The 15,849-nt window shown below is 38.2% G+C and overlaps 2 protein-coding genes across 3 annotated transcripts; one reads left to right on the forward strand and one right to left on the reverse strand.

Moving 5' to 3' along the window:
- Positions 1-88: 88 nt before the first annotated feature.
- Positions 89-5,834, reverse strand: airim (AFG2 interacting ribosome maturation factor). The gene is made up of 4 exons (XM_081376396.1): positions 5,414-5,834; positions 3,836-4,015; positions 1,344-1,462; positions 89-1,133 (listed from the first exon to the last, which is right to left on the reverse strand). The coding sequence occupies exons 1-4, from the start codon at positions 5,680-5,682 to the stop codon at positions 1,093-1,095; spliced, it is 609 nt and encodes a 202-aa protein (XP_081232522.1). The 5' UTR covers positions 5,683-5,834; the 3' UTR covers positions 89-1,092.
- On the forward strand, positions 4,578-15,410 carry cdca8 (cell division cycle associated 8). 2 transcript variants are annotated; one of them, XM_081376394.1, is made up of 12 exons: positions 4,578-4,699; positions 5,902-6,121; positions 6,210-6,310; positions 6,397-6,525; positions 7,554-7,591; positions 7,817-7,889; positions 7,974-8,038; positions 10,491-10,573; positions 10,664-10,759; positions 11,348-11,477; positions 13,561-13,647; positions 14,407-15,410. In XM_081376394.1, exons 3-12 carry the CDS (start codon positions 6,217-6,219, stop codon positions 14,440-14,442), a joined length of 831 nt encoding a protein of 276 aa, XP_081232520.1. In that variant the 5' UTR covers positions 4,578-4,699; positions 5,902-6,121; positions 6,210-6,216; the 3' UTR covers positions 14,443-15,410. The 2 variants fall into 2 exon arrangements, with proteins under 2 accessions (XP_081232520.1, XP_081232521.1); XM_081376395.1 differs by lacking the exon at positions 4,578-4,699 and having other exon boundaries at positions 5,835-6,310; positions 14,407-15,329.
- Positions 15,411-15,849: the final 439 nt, after the last annotated feature.

The following is a 15,849-nucleotide window of genomic DNA, read 5'->3' on the forward strand; positions in this document are numbered from 1 at the left end:
ACTCTTAGGCCCATTTTGCAGTGTTTTGTTCTTGTGTAAATTGTAATTTATCTTGTGTTTTGAGGACACACGTCAACACAACGCTGTTCACTGTGATTTCTCTATTTATTGAAAATGTGTGTTTGAACCATTTTAGGAATAAAAAGGATGTGTTATGTGATATTCAATAACAACAATGTAATCATTTTAGCAATGAAATAAAGCATTAAATAATTCTCTGGTGCTTTTCGGTCATTTTTGACCGAAATATTATTATTATTATTATTTTACTTCATCGGAATGGTACGGACTTTGGTAAAGGTTTTGGCACTTTCTGTGTGAACACACACAAAAAAACAACAACTTGTGGACATGATTTGAAAAGGGTAAATGGTCCTGAAAAAAGTCGTCACACTTGTATTGTTTATGGTCAGAAATGAATGAGAGACTAAATCTAGTTTCATTTCAAGCTCATTTTTTGAGATATCAACCTCAAATTTGGAACACAGCTTGTTTAGATTTATGGCTTTGATTTTCTAAACTTGTTTTGAAAAATATATATTTCATATAAAAAATTTAAATAGTATTTTTGAGCATTTTTCATAACAATAAATGTACAATTTTATAACTTTTCAAGTTCACTTTTCAAAACTTCATCAATAATCTGCCAAGTGTCGTCTTTAAAAAGAGATCAAACTTGAGTCTGTCGCTCTAAAGCGTTCAAGATTTAAGACTTTGGAAATGTCATTTTCTGGTCTATGCTCAAAGTGAAATGTAATATAACTACTGCATAAATATACGTTAGTACCATAAAATCCCCCAAAAAGACCAAATATGAAATAAAAAACATTGAACTAAAATATAGTACATTCATTTCATTGAAATAAAATAAAATTATGAACAGTACCAGAGGGTTAAATAACCACATTTATTAAAATAGAGCTGATGTTCAGTCCTGCAAAGCATGTTTAGCAAAAATAAAATTAATTCCGGAGTCCGAGTTCCGTGGATCGAGAAGAACTGTGTGTGTGTCCAGATCCCAAACTCTCTGTATGAAGGATCCTCTGTTGCGATACTGAGAATAAATGACCTCTTGATAATCACAGCTGACGTTCAGTCAGTCTCCATGAAGAATGATACTTGACACAATGCATCTGGAACACACACACAAACAAATATATATATATATATATATATATATATATATATATATATATATATACACTACACATGGTGTTTAAATGTGTCTCTTATGATCACAAAGCATTTTTTACAGCTGTATTCAGTGCTAACCACTTGTAATCAGAGACATATGTGAAAATGGGCCCGAGAGATCGCCTCATCTAATGAATACGAGCAAATACCAGCGATTCTCTGTTCTCCGCCAGAGGAATGTAGAGATTCCCATCTCTTGGGTGCCGTTTCCATTAGCGCGAGGTCACTGGGAGTCAGCGTCTGCAGGAGCGTCCTTCTCTGCACTAATCTGACCAGACGAGTTGAGGAGTTCATCACTGCATGTGTTTGGCTCACAGGAGAGGAGAGCTATCGTACAGATACGGGAGGAAAACATGCATTCCAGTGCTTTTATAATTACTCGCAAAAGCTTTACGTTCCCTAACAAACCGCATGCAAAGAGCATTGACAAAAAAAAAATCCTAATTTTTTCTCCGTAAATAGATGCACAGAAACTATTACCAAATGACCAACAAGACTTCGTCGGCATGAAACGGAAGTTGCGTTTCTTTCTTCCCTTTTGTGACGAGTGAAACTTTATCAAACATGATCAAATGTTGGTCATCAGAGAAGAGATGAGATTCAAGATTACCAGGAACATCAAGTTAAAGTCCCCCTGTGGTGAACATCCATCCATTTTTAATCTGCTTTAAGACAAACCATGTGTAAATTCATAAGTCGACAGCATTGCTGAGTATTTCCTCCTTAAAGCTACAATATGCAAAAACATTTTTGCCGCTAGAGGGCGCTACATCCAAACAACAACAACGGCGTAGCTTGATGACGATGTGAAGGAGCGTGGAATGATGGGAACTGTCGTTTTAAACTCCACTGTGGATGTAAATCAGTCAGACGGGAATCGAAAAATCATGTTCATGGATGAGGCTAAGTTCTATTTTTATAATGACATGCTTTTTGTGGTTCAGCGCGGTCTGTAATGGGAAAGAGAAGAGACGAGCGGGATGCAAGTAGGTCAAGTGCAAATGACGAACACCTGTGTCTTATTGCTGTGATCCACGCGCTGGAGAGACGCTTATAATCCGCGCTGGAACGAGAGAGAGACTGAAGAGAAAATTGGACGCAGAGAAAGAAAACCGGTGGATCCGAGCTCTCATTTTTGAACTGGTTTGTGCCGTCGCGGTGTCCACGGTGAATGCGCGTTGTGCACAACTTTTGTTTGTTTTGCTTTTAGTCTGGAGGTTTATTTATTTCTGTGAGATTTTCCATGTGCATACATACAGGTGTTGTATTGCTTGAATGCAGTATTTGAGTGCAATATTTTAGATTTTCTTTATTAGCTTTTTTATTTATGTTTTTATATTATTGTTTTGCACTGGAAAGAAAGTTAACGATAATGGAAGTATAATTATATAAATTTATTTGCACTACACTTCCTTAAAATGTTGTCTAATTAAATTAAAAATATATTTTTTTGCACTGGAAAGAACCTTCTAGAAGTCTAATTCTATTGAATAAGTTTGCACAAGGCTACAGAAGTTTTGAATGTTAGATGTTGTATTTGTTTAAGTTAAAAATAAAATGTATTATAAACTAAACAAGTCCATGGTTCATTGTTGGCAAAATGATCATGATAGGCTTTATATTTCACATATGTGGTTCAGTCTTGTATATTGATTAGGCCTACTTTGCTATTCTATAGGCCTATAAGTTGTATTATAATATGATACAATGTATTAAATATATTTATCTAAATATATCAATTAGTTTCCACAATATTCACCAGAAGTCATCATTTCAGAAGTTATTTATTTTTTTTTTTTTTATTATTCCTTGGGGGCGTGTCCGGGGGCATGTCCCCCCGTTCCTTATTTTCATTTCAGAGAGTTGGCAACCCTAAACATAACTATTACAGAATGCTACATTTGGAAAATATAAAATTAAGCATGCTTTGTCGACAGAACCAGCTGCAATCGGTAAAGAATAATTGTGTTCCATAACGACTGCACGAAACAAGCTAACGTTTGTTGCAGACGCTACAACTACAACTTCCGCATTTGTCCAGGACTCCACGCAGGACGAGCGGAAGCCGAGGGTAACGGGGATATGACGCCACTGACTGGCGACTCCCAGCTCCCCCCCCGCTCTAACGCCCCGTTTCCTTGGTTTAAATCTTAATTTTATCACGATTTAAAAATAGTTGGAAACATTTGGGATATTGTAAGTAATCAACTTAACAAAATATATAACACTGGCCTTGAGATTATGGGATATTTTAATGCAAAATTCTTGCATATTGCACCTTTAAAACTGCAGTGAACCAAAGACAGTCTCAAAACCACGCTTTGAAATCGCTGGTGTTTCTGACGTCACAAACTACCTTGTAACCAATCAGATCAACGTGTGATCGTCAACCAGTGGATCTCTGAGCTGAGGGAGTGAGTGGAGGCGGGGCTCATTTGCATATTCATAGAACCGCGCATACTAAATGAGGCGAGGGTGTCGAGTTACATTCAAGATATTTTAAGGCATGAAGAATATATATATATAAACAAAAAATCATTTTGGTGATCAAAGACGAGTTTTAAGGGATAAAATGATTGACTACAGGGGGACTTAAAAACAACGATGTCAATTTTGATTTCGTGGTGCCTTTAAAGGATACTGTAGACGATAGTGTCGTTCTGCGTCCTGAAGCCACTCCAACATGTCTGAGATGGAGGGACACACGGCCGATCTGGACACACAAGCAGCGAGGTCAAGCGTGTGTGTGTTTCTCTCGTAGAACTGGAAAACAGCCGAAACCTGCTGACCGATGGCATCTCGCGCTCGCTGGAGAGCATCCCTGCAGATAGACACACCGTCACACAGGGCACTGTCATCGTTCACGTCATCAACAAACTCATTTACTGGAGGACTGTACTTTACTTGAGTATTATATCTTCTGGAAACTTTTAACTTCAACATTTGAAAGACAAATATCATACTTTTTACTCTAAGTCCTTGAGTAGAAAGTAGAAACGTCTGTCAGGGTTTGCATTTTGGTTGGAAATAAAGATTTCTTTCTTTCTTTTTTGTCAGTTCAGTTGTTTAATTTCTATGATTTTATAACATTCTACAAGCTCTTAATTCCTCAGACACTACTAACTGCAGAGGCATAAGGTCATTACATACAACCAGGGTTGGGGAGTAACGGAATACATGTAACGGCGTTATGTAATCAGAATACAAAAATCCAGTAACTGTAATCCGTTACAGTTACGTAAAAAAACTTGGTAATCAGATTATAGTTACATTTTGAAAAAAGGGGGAATACTTTCAGGATTACAATGGTTTCATTTAAAACTAAATACATCTGTATTTTGGCATAATAACACTATATTAAGCGCGGCTTGATTATAGTTCCTGGTTCTGTTGCCGGTAATGACTCGTGTGCCACGCGCTGGTGCATGCGCAAATAACAGCTGTCTACAATCTCCTCAGACGCAGATTGAATCACTGCTGCTAGTAGAAACGATGCTGTCTGCGGGTAAATTTGTTTTTATTCATGGAAATTCTGCTGCTATTTTGTAGAAATTAGGAGAGTAGCTTTTTTAGTACCCAAAATGTCCTTTCTTAATCTTTTCTCGCGTAACGGGATGTTCGCTGTCTAGGTAACTTAACGTAGGGGAACTCCCACTGCCAACGCCCCAAGTTCAGTCAGGCAAATTAAGAAAGATCACGGCTTTAGCCAACATGTAAGCCTAGCCTATTTTAAAATAAACTAATATGTAGATTGTGTAAAAATTTTAAATGTTGTGTTTTTATTTTTTAGTTAAAAATTTGTGAAAAATAAAACAAAATAATCTGTAATACCATACATTAGCCACTAGATGTCTGTATAGCCCTTTACATAAATATATATTCAGGCCTGTGTGTATATTCTTCTTGCTTGACTTTATTTATATACGTGACCTTGAAGTAATCCAAAAGTAATCAGTTACATTACTTTAATATTATAGTACTTGGATTACGTTACTAAATACTTTTTTTATGAAGTAATTTGTAACTGTAACGGAATACATTTTTAAAGTAACCCTCCCAAGCCTGCATACAACAATGCATTGACGTTTACTTTTGATACTTTAAAACGAGTACTTCTGTGCTTTTACTTCAGTAAAAATCGGTCTTATATGTGACCAGTAGATCTGTGCTTTGACTCGAGTGAGGAGGTTGTGTGCATGATATGATCATCAGGACTCACATGTTCTCTGCCAGCTTCCCGAGCGCGGTGTCCACGGCCACAGAGAGCTTGTAGTGCAGGCGTTCGTGTAAACCTGGGAAACTGGCGAGAGGAGTGTGTGCGAGCTGGACGTGTTTGAGAGCCTTCAACTGCACTGCGATGTTCCCCACAGAGCTCACGAGAGGCTCGCAGCCCGCCAGCGCGCGGTCCCACTCGGCTTTACTCGCTCGCAGAGCCGAGAAGCAGCGCTTGAGCTCCTGGTGCAAGGGTGATAAAACGGAACTGGACATTTTTAAACTCCGGTGTTATTTACAAAACATTATAAATGTATTAAATATGCCATTTAAAGCTCATCCAGATACTTATTTTATCTGGTAAACACATAATATCTGTGACTGCGCGTATAAAATCATCCCGTTTCCACATGTGAGAATAGCGCAGCGCTAAGCTTCTTCCGGGAAATCATCAACATCATCATCATCCACCAATCCGCTTGATTCTTTCTGCAGCCGTAAGAGTGAAACACTCAACTATTGGCCAGATTCTTCATGTACTGATCTTATTGGTCAGAACGCGGAGCTATTTACAAAGCGAGGGTCAAAGCTGCATGCTGATTGGCTTAGAGATGTAGCGGCGTTAAATTTGAAAAGCTCTTCCTGTTTCCTAACCGCCTCAGTCAGTCAGTCAGTGAGAGGCATCGTTGAAACCAACACAGATAGTGTTGTTAGGGTAAGAAAAACATTAATTTGATTTAATTGACTAGCACACACACGTTTTCGTCGTGAGGCTGAAGGAATTTGTCGTGTTTGTTGATCAGTTTCATCATGGCGCCCAGAAAACGCACTCAAAATGCTAAAAGCAAGAAGAATCCCAAAGCTCCCAAACTGGAAGCGTTCCTGCTGGATTTCGACGACGAAGGTTTCTTACTTTACTCGCTGTATTCCGAATACACGCTGTTTAGGCTGTGTTTTGTCTATATTTTCTGTTTATTCTTTGTTTTTTAGTTCACACTATTGTCGAAAGGCTGAAGGAGAAGACGAACAATCTCCTGAAAGACGCAGATAACCTGTATAAGACGGCTCTGATCAAGCTCCCCATGGCCGTGAGGAAGATGAACTGGATCGAGTACTGCAGTAAGACACTGTTCTTCTCTCTGTTCCACCACATCTGTCAGATGGGACCCTGGACCACAGAACCAGTCAGTCATGTGTGAGATTTAAACATCATCTGAAAGCTGAATAAATAAGCTTTCCATTGACGGATGGTTTGTTAGGATAGGACAATATTTGGCCGACATACAACTATTGGGAATCTGAGGGTGCAAAAAAATCTATGTTTTACATATTTACGGTAGGAAATTTATAAAATATCTTCATGGAACACCATCTTTACTTAAAGGACAAGTTCACTTTTAAAATGAAAATTCTGTCATCATATAATCACCCTCATGTTGTTTCAAACCTGTATGAATTTCTTTCTTCTGCTGAACAGAAAGGAAGATATTTAGAAGAATATCAGTAACTAGGCAGTTTCTGGGTCCCATTGACTTCCATAGTATATTTTTTTCCTACTATGGAAGTCAATGGGACCCAAAAACTGCCTGGTTACTGATATTCTTCTAAATATCTTCCTTTCTGTTCAGCAGAAGAAAGAAATTCATACAGGTTTGAAAAAACATGAGGGTGATTATATGATGACAGAATTTTCATTTTAAAAGTGAACCTCTTTTTTAATATCCTAATGACTTTTGGCATAAAAGAAAAATCGATAATTTTGACCCCCATAAGTATACCCGTGCTCTTATGACTGGTTTTGTGATCCAGGGTCACAAATATGATCATTCTTACAGTTGTCAACAATTGAAGTTGATCAAAACCTTTCATCAAACTCATCCATGAATTTTGACCAATACCCGTTCTTGTCTTCGGACAACTTTGATGAACTCTTTTGATCCACTTCAAATGTTGTCTACTGTATAACTTTAGTTGCTTTTTAGTTCCTTTTTTTAAAACAAATAGTCTATGTAACTTAGTCTCTCGGTTATGGTCATAAGAGACATGCATAATAATGTAAACAACTGGAAAAATTTATAAGATATTGATGAGAATATCATGTAACTATACTTTGATATTCTGAGTCATGATTCTCATTTTACCTTCAGATATAGAGAAGCCAAAGTCACAAGTGGACGATTCAAAGGTACTTCCACTAAACCAGTTAATTACACCAATGTGTTTGTCAAATCCATCACTGTTGTTCTTGATTTTAAGCTCTCTCTCTCTCTCTCTCTCTCTCTCTCTCTCTCTCTCTCTCTCTCTCTCTCTCTCCCTCTCCCTCTCTCTCTCTCTCTCTCTCTCTCTCTCTCTCTCTCTCTCTCTCTCTCTCTCTCTCTCTCTCTCTCTCTCTCTCTCTCTCTCTCTCTAGGTGAGGGAAGAAGCTGCTCAAGTGGAGCTTGCTATTGCTGAGAATCATGCGATTCCCAAATGTGCTGGAAAAGGTACTTTTTCTGTCCTCCGTCAACTTGTAAAACATTCTTTCCTGCATTTTAAAAGCTGATCTTCTCGATTCGCCTCGTTTGCAGAAGCCAAGAACGGTGCAAACTCAGAGGATGAGAACATTGCTCCTCTGAAGTCTACAGTGAAGAAGGTTTGTGCTAGTATGGGTTTTGTAATCTATCATGTCATGTCTTAAGTTATTGTATTTACATAAGCATAGATTCATCATTATAAATCAGCCAGCTGAAGTAGGGATGTTGCGGTGACGGATTTTTTCCACCGGTTAATCGACGTGTAAAAGAACCGGTAATCCCGGTGTCACCGGGGTTGCGTGTCGGGGATTTCGGGTGGCCGAAAATGCGGACGTGCACACGTCTCAATTTACTTTCACTTTAATTAGCGGCAATTCAGTAGCATTTGTTTGAATTAATCATGGGTTAATTTATTTTATTCTTAATAAAAATACACAAAACAATAAGACACTCGCTTGTATTACACACATCTTTATTGCAAAATGAATAATAACTTAACACACCATGTAAAAACTAAACAAAAGCACTTATGAAACACCTTTAAAGTGTTTTTATTAACAAAACGAACCACTGCACACATCGTGCAAGTATCAAACAAGAAATTATATTAAAAAAATCACTATTCGTTAAATAAAGTGCCTGCCTTTTTCAGCAAAAAAAAAAAAAAACACCGCACAACGATCGAATATGAAACGAACGAACATCAAAAACTTCGTTAAATAAGGTAGCCTACCCGAATAATCACTGGACACTTAAGTGCAAAAAAAAACTAATATAAAAATATTAAACTCACGTTTGCATTTCTCTTTGAAACCAGATCTTCCGCCATTCTTTGCCAGTTAGCTCGCCTCACTCTCCTCAAATGATAAATGAAATCGGGCACCTGCTGCTTTACTGCGGCGCTCGTTCCGCTTACGCTAAATTACGAAGGCACATAGTCACTAACTGAATTAAGTGCTTTATTACTCTAGGCTAAAACTTCAACACGATGGGGACGGTGCCGGTGGTCAAGTGCTATGACCGGTAGGTGGGTTAAACACCGTGTATCACCGGTAACACCGACTATCGCAACAAGCCTAAGCTGAAGTCACCTGTGAATAAATATGCACATCTAGATTAAGATCATCTAAAGCCCTATCCGGACGGTAAGTGTTTCTCATGGGTATTTTCAACATTTACAGGGGTTAGTCTGTGATTATTGTGGGCCGAATGCAGAATGTCAGTGTTTTTCTCCCTCCACCCGCGTAAAAGTCCCAGAGCGAGTGACCTTCTGTTGTTTGACGAACACAAGGTCGTGTTGTAATTTAATTGCCGTCTGAATCCACATCTCTGAGTTTAAGAAGAGATCACCTCAAAATTCACTGTTTAAATCCTTTCTGACCACTGCCGATCTCCGCACGTACGATAACTGTTGCGCTTCACTGTAATCTGCATGCGTTAAAGATGTACACTTTTATTACTGAAGTGCTGGAAAGTATTTACAAGAGCAGTATCTCATCAGCGCTCCACCTCAGCGCACACACACAGGAGAAAACAGCACGCAAACACCACGTACCGTTTTAAAATTAACCGTTTTATTATGCACAACATTAAAAATACAAACCCTGCAGCTTTATTTTCACCTCATGTAAATAAGAGTCTGCATTAACTTGTTAACGCTAATTTCCGTATTTTTTTAAATTACATCCTTTTATGATAAAATGCAAGAATATAAGAACTATTTCGAATATGCCGTACCTATTTTAAAAATGAGAATTAAATAAATAGAGCATTGTTTTCTTGTTATTAAATTAAATACTAATTTATTCATGTTATTCCAAGCATATGACGTTTTAGTTAGCTAAAGCAAACCATCATGAGACTGATCACGTGATCAGCGGGATCACAAAACTGCCATCCGTCAATAAATCGCGAGTTTATTAAATAAATGAGTTTTATCACTGAGGGGCCATGCTAATTTATTATGATTAATTGCCTGCGCACATATATACATTCAAACATGCATATCTATAGACTAAACACGTAATACACATGAGCACGCCGTCAGTGTTTTCACAGATTCACGTTTTGCACGTTTACAGATGAAAACATTTTTCAAAACTTGCACATTGGATCCTGTTTCAGAGTGTGTGTTCTTGAGCTCCAAACACAGCTATCGTGCGAATGAACGTCCAGAACACATTAAAAGCTTCTGTCTTCTGTGAGAACGGTGTGTGTTAGCGGCCCCTAAGTTAATAACTAATGATCTTTGCAACGGAAGTGAATCAATCAAAACTAACTTTATCTGGACAATAACTTTATTCCAGATCTGCTGTAAAACAATCTCTGTTACTGTAATCTCCTGTTATCTCTGTAAAGCGGCTGTGAAACTCTATATTGTTAAAAGAGCTGTATATGAAAGTGTACGCTTATTTATGCATTTGACAGACGAATTCAAGGTTTACTTTTTATCAGTTCTTGCATTCCCTAGGAATCAAACTCATGGCGTTTCCCTCCCAAGTGCCTTTACTGTTTAAGGAAACGCTTTGTGTACAGAAGCCTAACTCTCTCTCTTTAATGTGTGTAATGCAGAAGAAAGCCTCAAAGAAGGCGCCCTCAACATCCAAGAAGGCCAGAGCTCTCTCCATCAGCAAGCAGAGCAACACCATCCAGAGGTAAACGCACCACACCATCGCCCCGCTTTACTCCCGCACGCCAGTGGTGTGCTCCTCTGAAGCCTCCGTCCGTCTGCTCTGTGTTCGCAGATCTACGAGGAAGCCTCTGATCACTCCTGCGAGGGGTTTCCTCGAGTCTTCGGTCATCGGCTCCACGCCGCTCATCACGCCGCGCTTCGACCCGAGGTCAGTGACTGCACGGTTTCCTTTCACGACTTTCCTTACACTCATAAAGAATTGTTTCATTACTGGTTGAATCAGCGTTTTTGAATGAATCTTTTGAGTGAATGATTCAATGACAAACGCATTTAAGTCACTTGTCGCCACCTACTGGTGTAATGGTGTAATTACTGCAGTCTATTTTCAAAATATCTAATTAAGATACTTAATTATATATATATATATTTTTTTAATCAGATTGAGTGAATGATTCAATGACTCTCTTAAAGACTTCACTTGTTTCATAACTGGATGAATCAGTGTTTTAATACGAATCTCTTGAATGAATGATTCAATGACAGTCACTTGTCGCCACCTACTGGTGTAACGATGAAATTGATACAATCTTTGAGGCGTCAATGTACTTTCAAAAGGTGATTTACTCTATTGATGTGTTTATATACACACACTATAAACTTTTATTCCAGTGCTTCTGTGATAATCTGTATGCTTGTAAGACAGAAATAATGAGACTGGTTGAAAAGACTGTTTCCTGACCCGGCTCTCTCTGGACCAGAACGCAGATCTGAAGCTCTAGTGTGTTTTGTGTGTCAGATTGCCGAAGACTCCAGGACTGAGACTTGCGCGTCACCGGGAGAAGATCTACAGCATGTCGGTCAACGGTTCTCCTATCGCTGGCGGTGGAGAAGACGTGGTCATCAGTGTCCCGCTGGGAAACGGAGAGGTCAGTGGCCGCTGCTCGTAAAGAGTTCTAACGATTAATCGGTTAAAATCGTGGAGATAAAAATAAATCCAAGTGAACAACAGCCTTTAAACTGACTTAACATACAAATATAATAATTGGTTCAAATAAAGTATCAGAGTGATCATTTTATTGAACAACACTGTTAAAACACACCTTGTAAAATAAATTACATAAACATAACTTGTGTACATTATGTATTATAACAAAAGCCTACAGAAGCGGTGATAGTTGTTGTTACATCACGGCATGATCAAATCCTTGTTTAATATCGGCCAAACAACATTTAATTCACATGTCCACTTAATCTTTAATATCTGGTCACTTTTGCACGATAGAAATGCAACCGCCGCTGTCATCTCTTGAACAAGAACATATTTAGAAACATTTATGTATTCTTCTGTGTTGGAGGAGATTTACTAATGACGGATGTTACGAATCTTGTGAAGTGGCGTTCACACACTGCGTTCCCAGATGAGTGTTCTAAGCAACACACACTCACAGCATGCAGAGATGGAGTGTGAGAAACGCCTATGAATGATAACAGTGACACTATGAAACACAAACCAACTTTGCGTTCTCAAACGCACGTAATTGGAGACCTAAACACACAGCGTATGCAGAGACTGAGTGTGTGTGAGCAGTGTTTACAGACCTGCCAACCTGTACGCATTTTGCGTAGCGGATACGCATTTTGACCTCAAAGTACGCTGCTAGGATTTGTCACTCTAAACTACGTATATTCTTTCTAGAATAAGTGATTCGTTATGCTATTATTGGACTCCTGTAAAATCATTGTCAACTGTTTTCTATAAATATGTTTGTATTGGGTAACATTTATTCAGCTAATGTGTGTCCTGTTTAAAATGCGCAGTGTTCAAATGCAAAGACAGCACGTCACAAATAGAAGCCTTCATTTTAGACTAGTTGCTAAACTAGATTCCCAACCCAACTTTGTGATTTCGCAATAGCACTGTGCTATATTATTATTATTATTATTTTAAACGGTGTCAGCCTTAGAAACCGGTGTAATAATGCGGTTCATGTGTTCTCGTCTCGCCAGTTACTCGACACGGGTCACTTACTGTCGAGGATCTCTTTAAATCGAGTGTATGAACGCCTGCGTGACACCATCTCCTCCTCTTCCTCACGGTGACTGTCCTGGCTCTCACACAGAATGCTCTTATATGACGTTATTTCACTTAACGACTTTAACCTGAAAAGGTTTTGTTTTTTTATCATGTTAATTTAAAAAAAAGTAATTGTGTAAGACAGGGTTCCCACGGGTCCTTGAAAGTTTGTGAATCTGGAAAAAAAGATTTCAAGGCCCTGGAAAGGTCTTGAAAGTAAGCGCACACAGATACAGGTCCTGGAAACCACTCGAATTTATTTTGTGCAAGAAGTTTTCTGGAAAAATTCCCATATTATTCCCTCCGGTCCGCTAATGTGTTATTCCACCAACACTTCGTGGCCGATGCGCACTAGCTTGCTTGATTACCGTTAGTTACGCACATTTACGCGTTACGTTAAGTGTTTCCCGCGTGAGGTGCTGTGTGTACTACCCTGATGGAACCTCAACGTCACACACACACACACACACACACACACACCGTGAAACATTGCAAACATAGGCTGGTTACATGAGCATAAGCTCGTCTCAACAGTCATGCAAACGTTCAGATCATTTGAATGCACAGTTTAGGAGGATGTACCGAATGTGCAAAACAGAAATACCACAAATAGAATATCAGATCTGTCTTATGGACAACAATAAATGCAAAGAATATTTTTTTTTTTTTTTTTGCAAAAACTGTAACAGTGTATATTAAAAGGTAACCTTGCTCTCTCTTGATATGTGTCCCCACATTAATCCTTGAGTTTGAGGGTTTTGGACCTGGAAAGTCCTTGAGTTTGAAGTTAACCGAGGTGTGGGAACCCTGTGTTTGTTTGCTTGGTTTTATTGTATTTATATGATATTTGTATTTTTGTAATGCACTTTCTGCCATGAAAATAGCCTCAGATGCTGACGTGGCATTAAGTAACTCTATCTGTGTTGGTGTTTCAGTGTGTTCAGCTGCTGGCCAGTGAGATGGACTCTGTAGATCTGAGCCGGCTGGATGAGAAAGCCCTGCAGAGCATCAGAACCCTGCAGGTACGCCTCGCTCCACCGGGAGAACACGGGGAACTGGGTTTCTGTGGGCTCAAGTCACTCTAACTACATCATTAAAGGCTGAAATCAGAGCAGAAGTCTGAAACTCATGGTCATCATGGCATTAAATGCTGCATGCTCTGCAAAAAATTACATCTTCCTCAGTATTTTCATCCTATTTTTCAATACAAATATCTAGGCATCTTTAAATCAAGAAATATACATTGACCTGGTGTGGATGTGAATGTTTTTAGCAGAAAACACACAAGTTAATATCTGTCAGAGTTATCAACTTCCCTTTGAGTTATGAAGATATTTCTGAGCTCTCGGATCCATGTTTGTTCTTGTTTTGATCATCGACTCACTAAATTTCACAGGAAATTCATTTGTTATAATTCTGCGTCTGCAGTAAATGTGTCTTATCTAAGAATGTTCAGATATTTGTGCTGGAGAACCAGCTCTAGCTGAAGGTACAGAAGAAGAGATCTGCATATTCTAGCGCTCCAGAGCAGAGCGAGGAAAGACGTATTGTGTTTTCAGTTTCATACAGAAGTTTGTGTTGCTGATTTCTCCCTGGACGTTTCGAGAACACACACACTGCTCCCGTCTGTTTATTCCTGAACGTTTCTTTACTCTTAATGTCTTTATAATGGTCTCTTTATAACACCTGCAGAAACCCTGTCATTTTCCACTGTTAGACTGAGTTTAAACGCCTCCTGTAAACTGCTGAACTTACAACACATGTTGTTCTTTCTAATGCAGAATCGCCTGACGACTCTCTGTGGAGCAGCGCAGTGAACTCTCCGCCAGCGCTGTGTGTGAAAGTGTTCATCCCCATTTTATCCTTGTTTTATAACCATCTGTGGGTTTTACTCCTTTTTTCCTTCATGTGCTGTAGTTTCTTTGCTATGATCTTTTAAAAGGCAAATGTAAATAAGATTAGCTCTAGCCATCATCATCATCATCATCATCATCATCATCATCTGTGTTGTAACATGTTTTTGTAAATATGACTCTAAAAGGCCGTGATCCTCATCCCCGCTTCTCCTGCTTCTTTAAATCAGCCTCGAGATGCTTCACCAAACACTCACAAGCATTTATTCTTTATCACATGTGAGTATAAGCTAACCGGGGCGCTTCAAGCTCTTAAGAAGAGTTAAACACCAACACAAATCTGATAGCAAAGACTAATGTAAGTTAATATTCCTGTCCTTCACTGATATAAACACGAGAGAGAGGAAGAGCTTTCAGTGCTTATTAATAACCTAAAGCTCTATATTTCTACAGTATTGATGATCTCTAGATGATTGTGAATGCCTGAGTTATGCTGTTCATCTCTTCACACACACACACACACACACACACACACACAGGCATTAGTTCTGTGGGACAAAAAAGTTGAATATACTTTCTCTTAAATCAATAACTGGTTCGTTTCAAAATGATCTTGACCGGATATATAATTTTCCTCTGTAATGACTCTTCATATGGCTTTAGTTGTGATTCATGCATACATTAAGTTTATGTATGTGCTGAAGTTCAGTTAGTTTTACTTTGAGGTTGAATAATTTTGCATATGGATGTTTAGATCTTGTTCTCGGAAACTCAACTCTGTCCAGAATCGCTCAGATGTGCTCAGACTCTCTGTGATGGTTTACCGCTGAAGTGTCTGCACAGTTCAAGAGAAAACATAACACAAATATTATTAATCAGGTAATATTAAATATCTGAAATATTTTATTATTACATAATAAAATGTTACATTTATTACTAATAATAAATATTTATTAATATGAATAAATATTGTTAATGTAATAATCTTATAATATTATTACACAATTATTTGCTGCATTTATTTGATTAAAAATACACAAAGTAAGATTGTTAAATATTATGACGATTTAAAATAACTATTTTAATATTTTAAAAAATTTATTCCTGTGATCAAAGCTGAATGTTCAGCATCATTACTCCAGTCTTCAAATCCTCATATTAGAGTGATTTCTGAAGGGTCATGTGACACTGAAGACTGGAGTAATGATGCTGAACATTCAGCTTTGATCACAGGAATAAATTACACTTTACTGTATATTCACATAGAAAACAGATGATTTACAATATAATAATATTTCACTGTTTTTACTGTATTTTTTGTAAATAAATGCAGCTTTGATGAGCAGAAGAGACTCTTTTAAACACATTAAA

Source organism: Scardinius erythrophthalmus (genome assembly GCF_964197995.2).
Source record: "Scardinius erythrophthalmus genome assembly, chromosome: 10".
In the NCBI taxonomy this organism is placed as follows: domain Eukaryota; kingdom Metazoa; phylum Chordata; class Actinopteri; order Cypriniformes; family Leuciscidae; genus Scardinius; species Scardinius erythrophthalmus.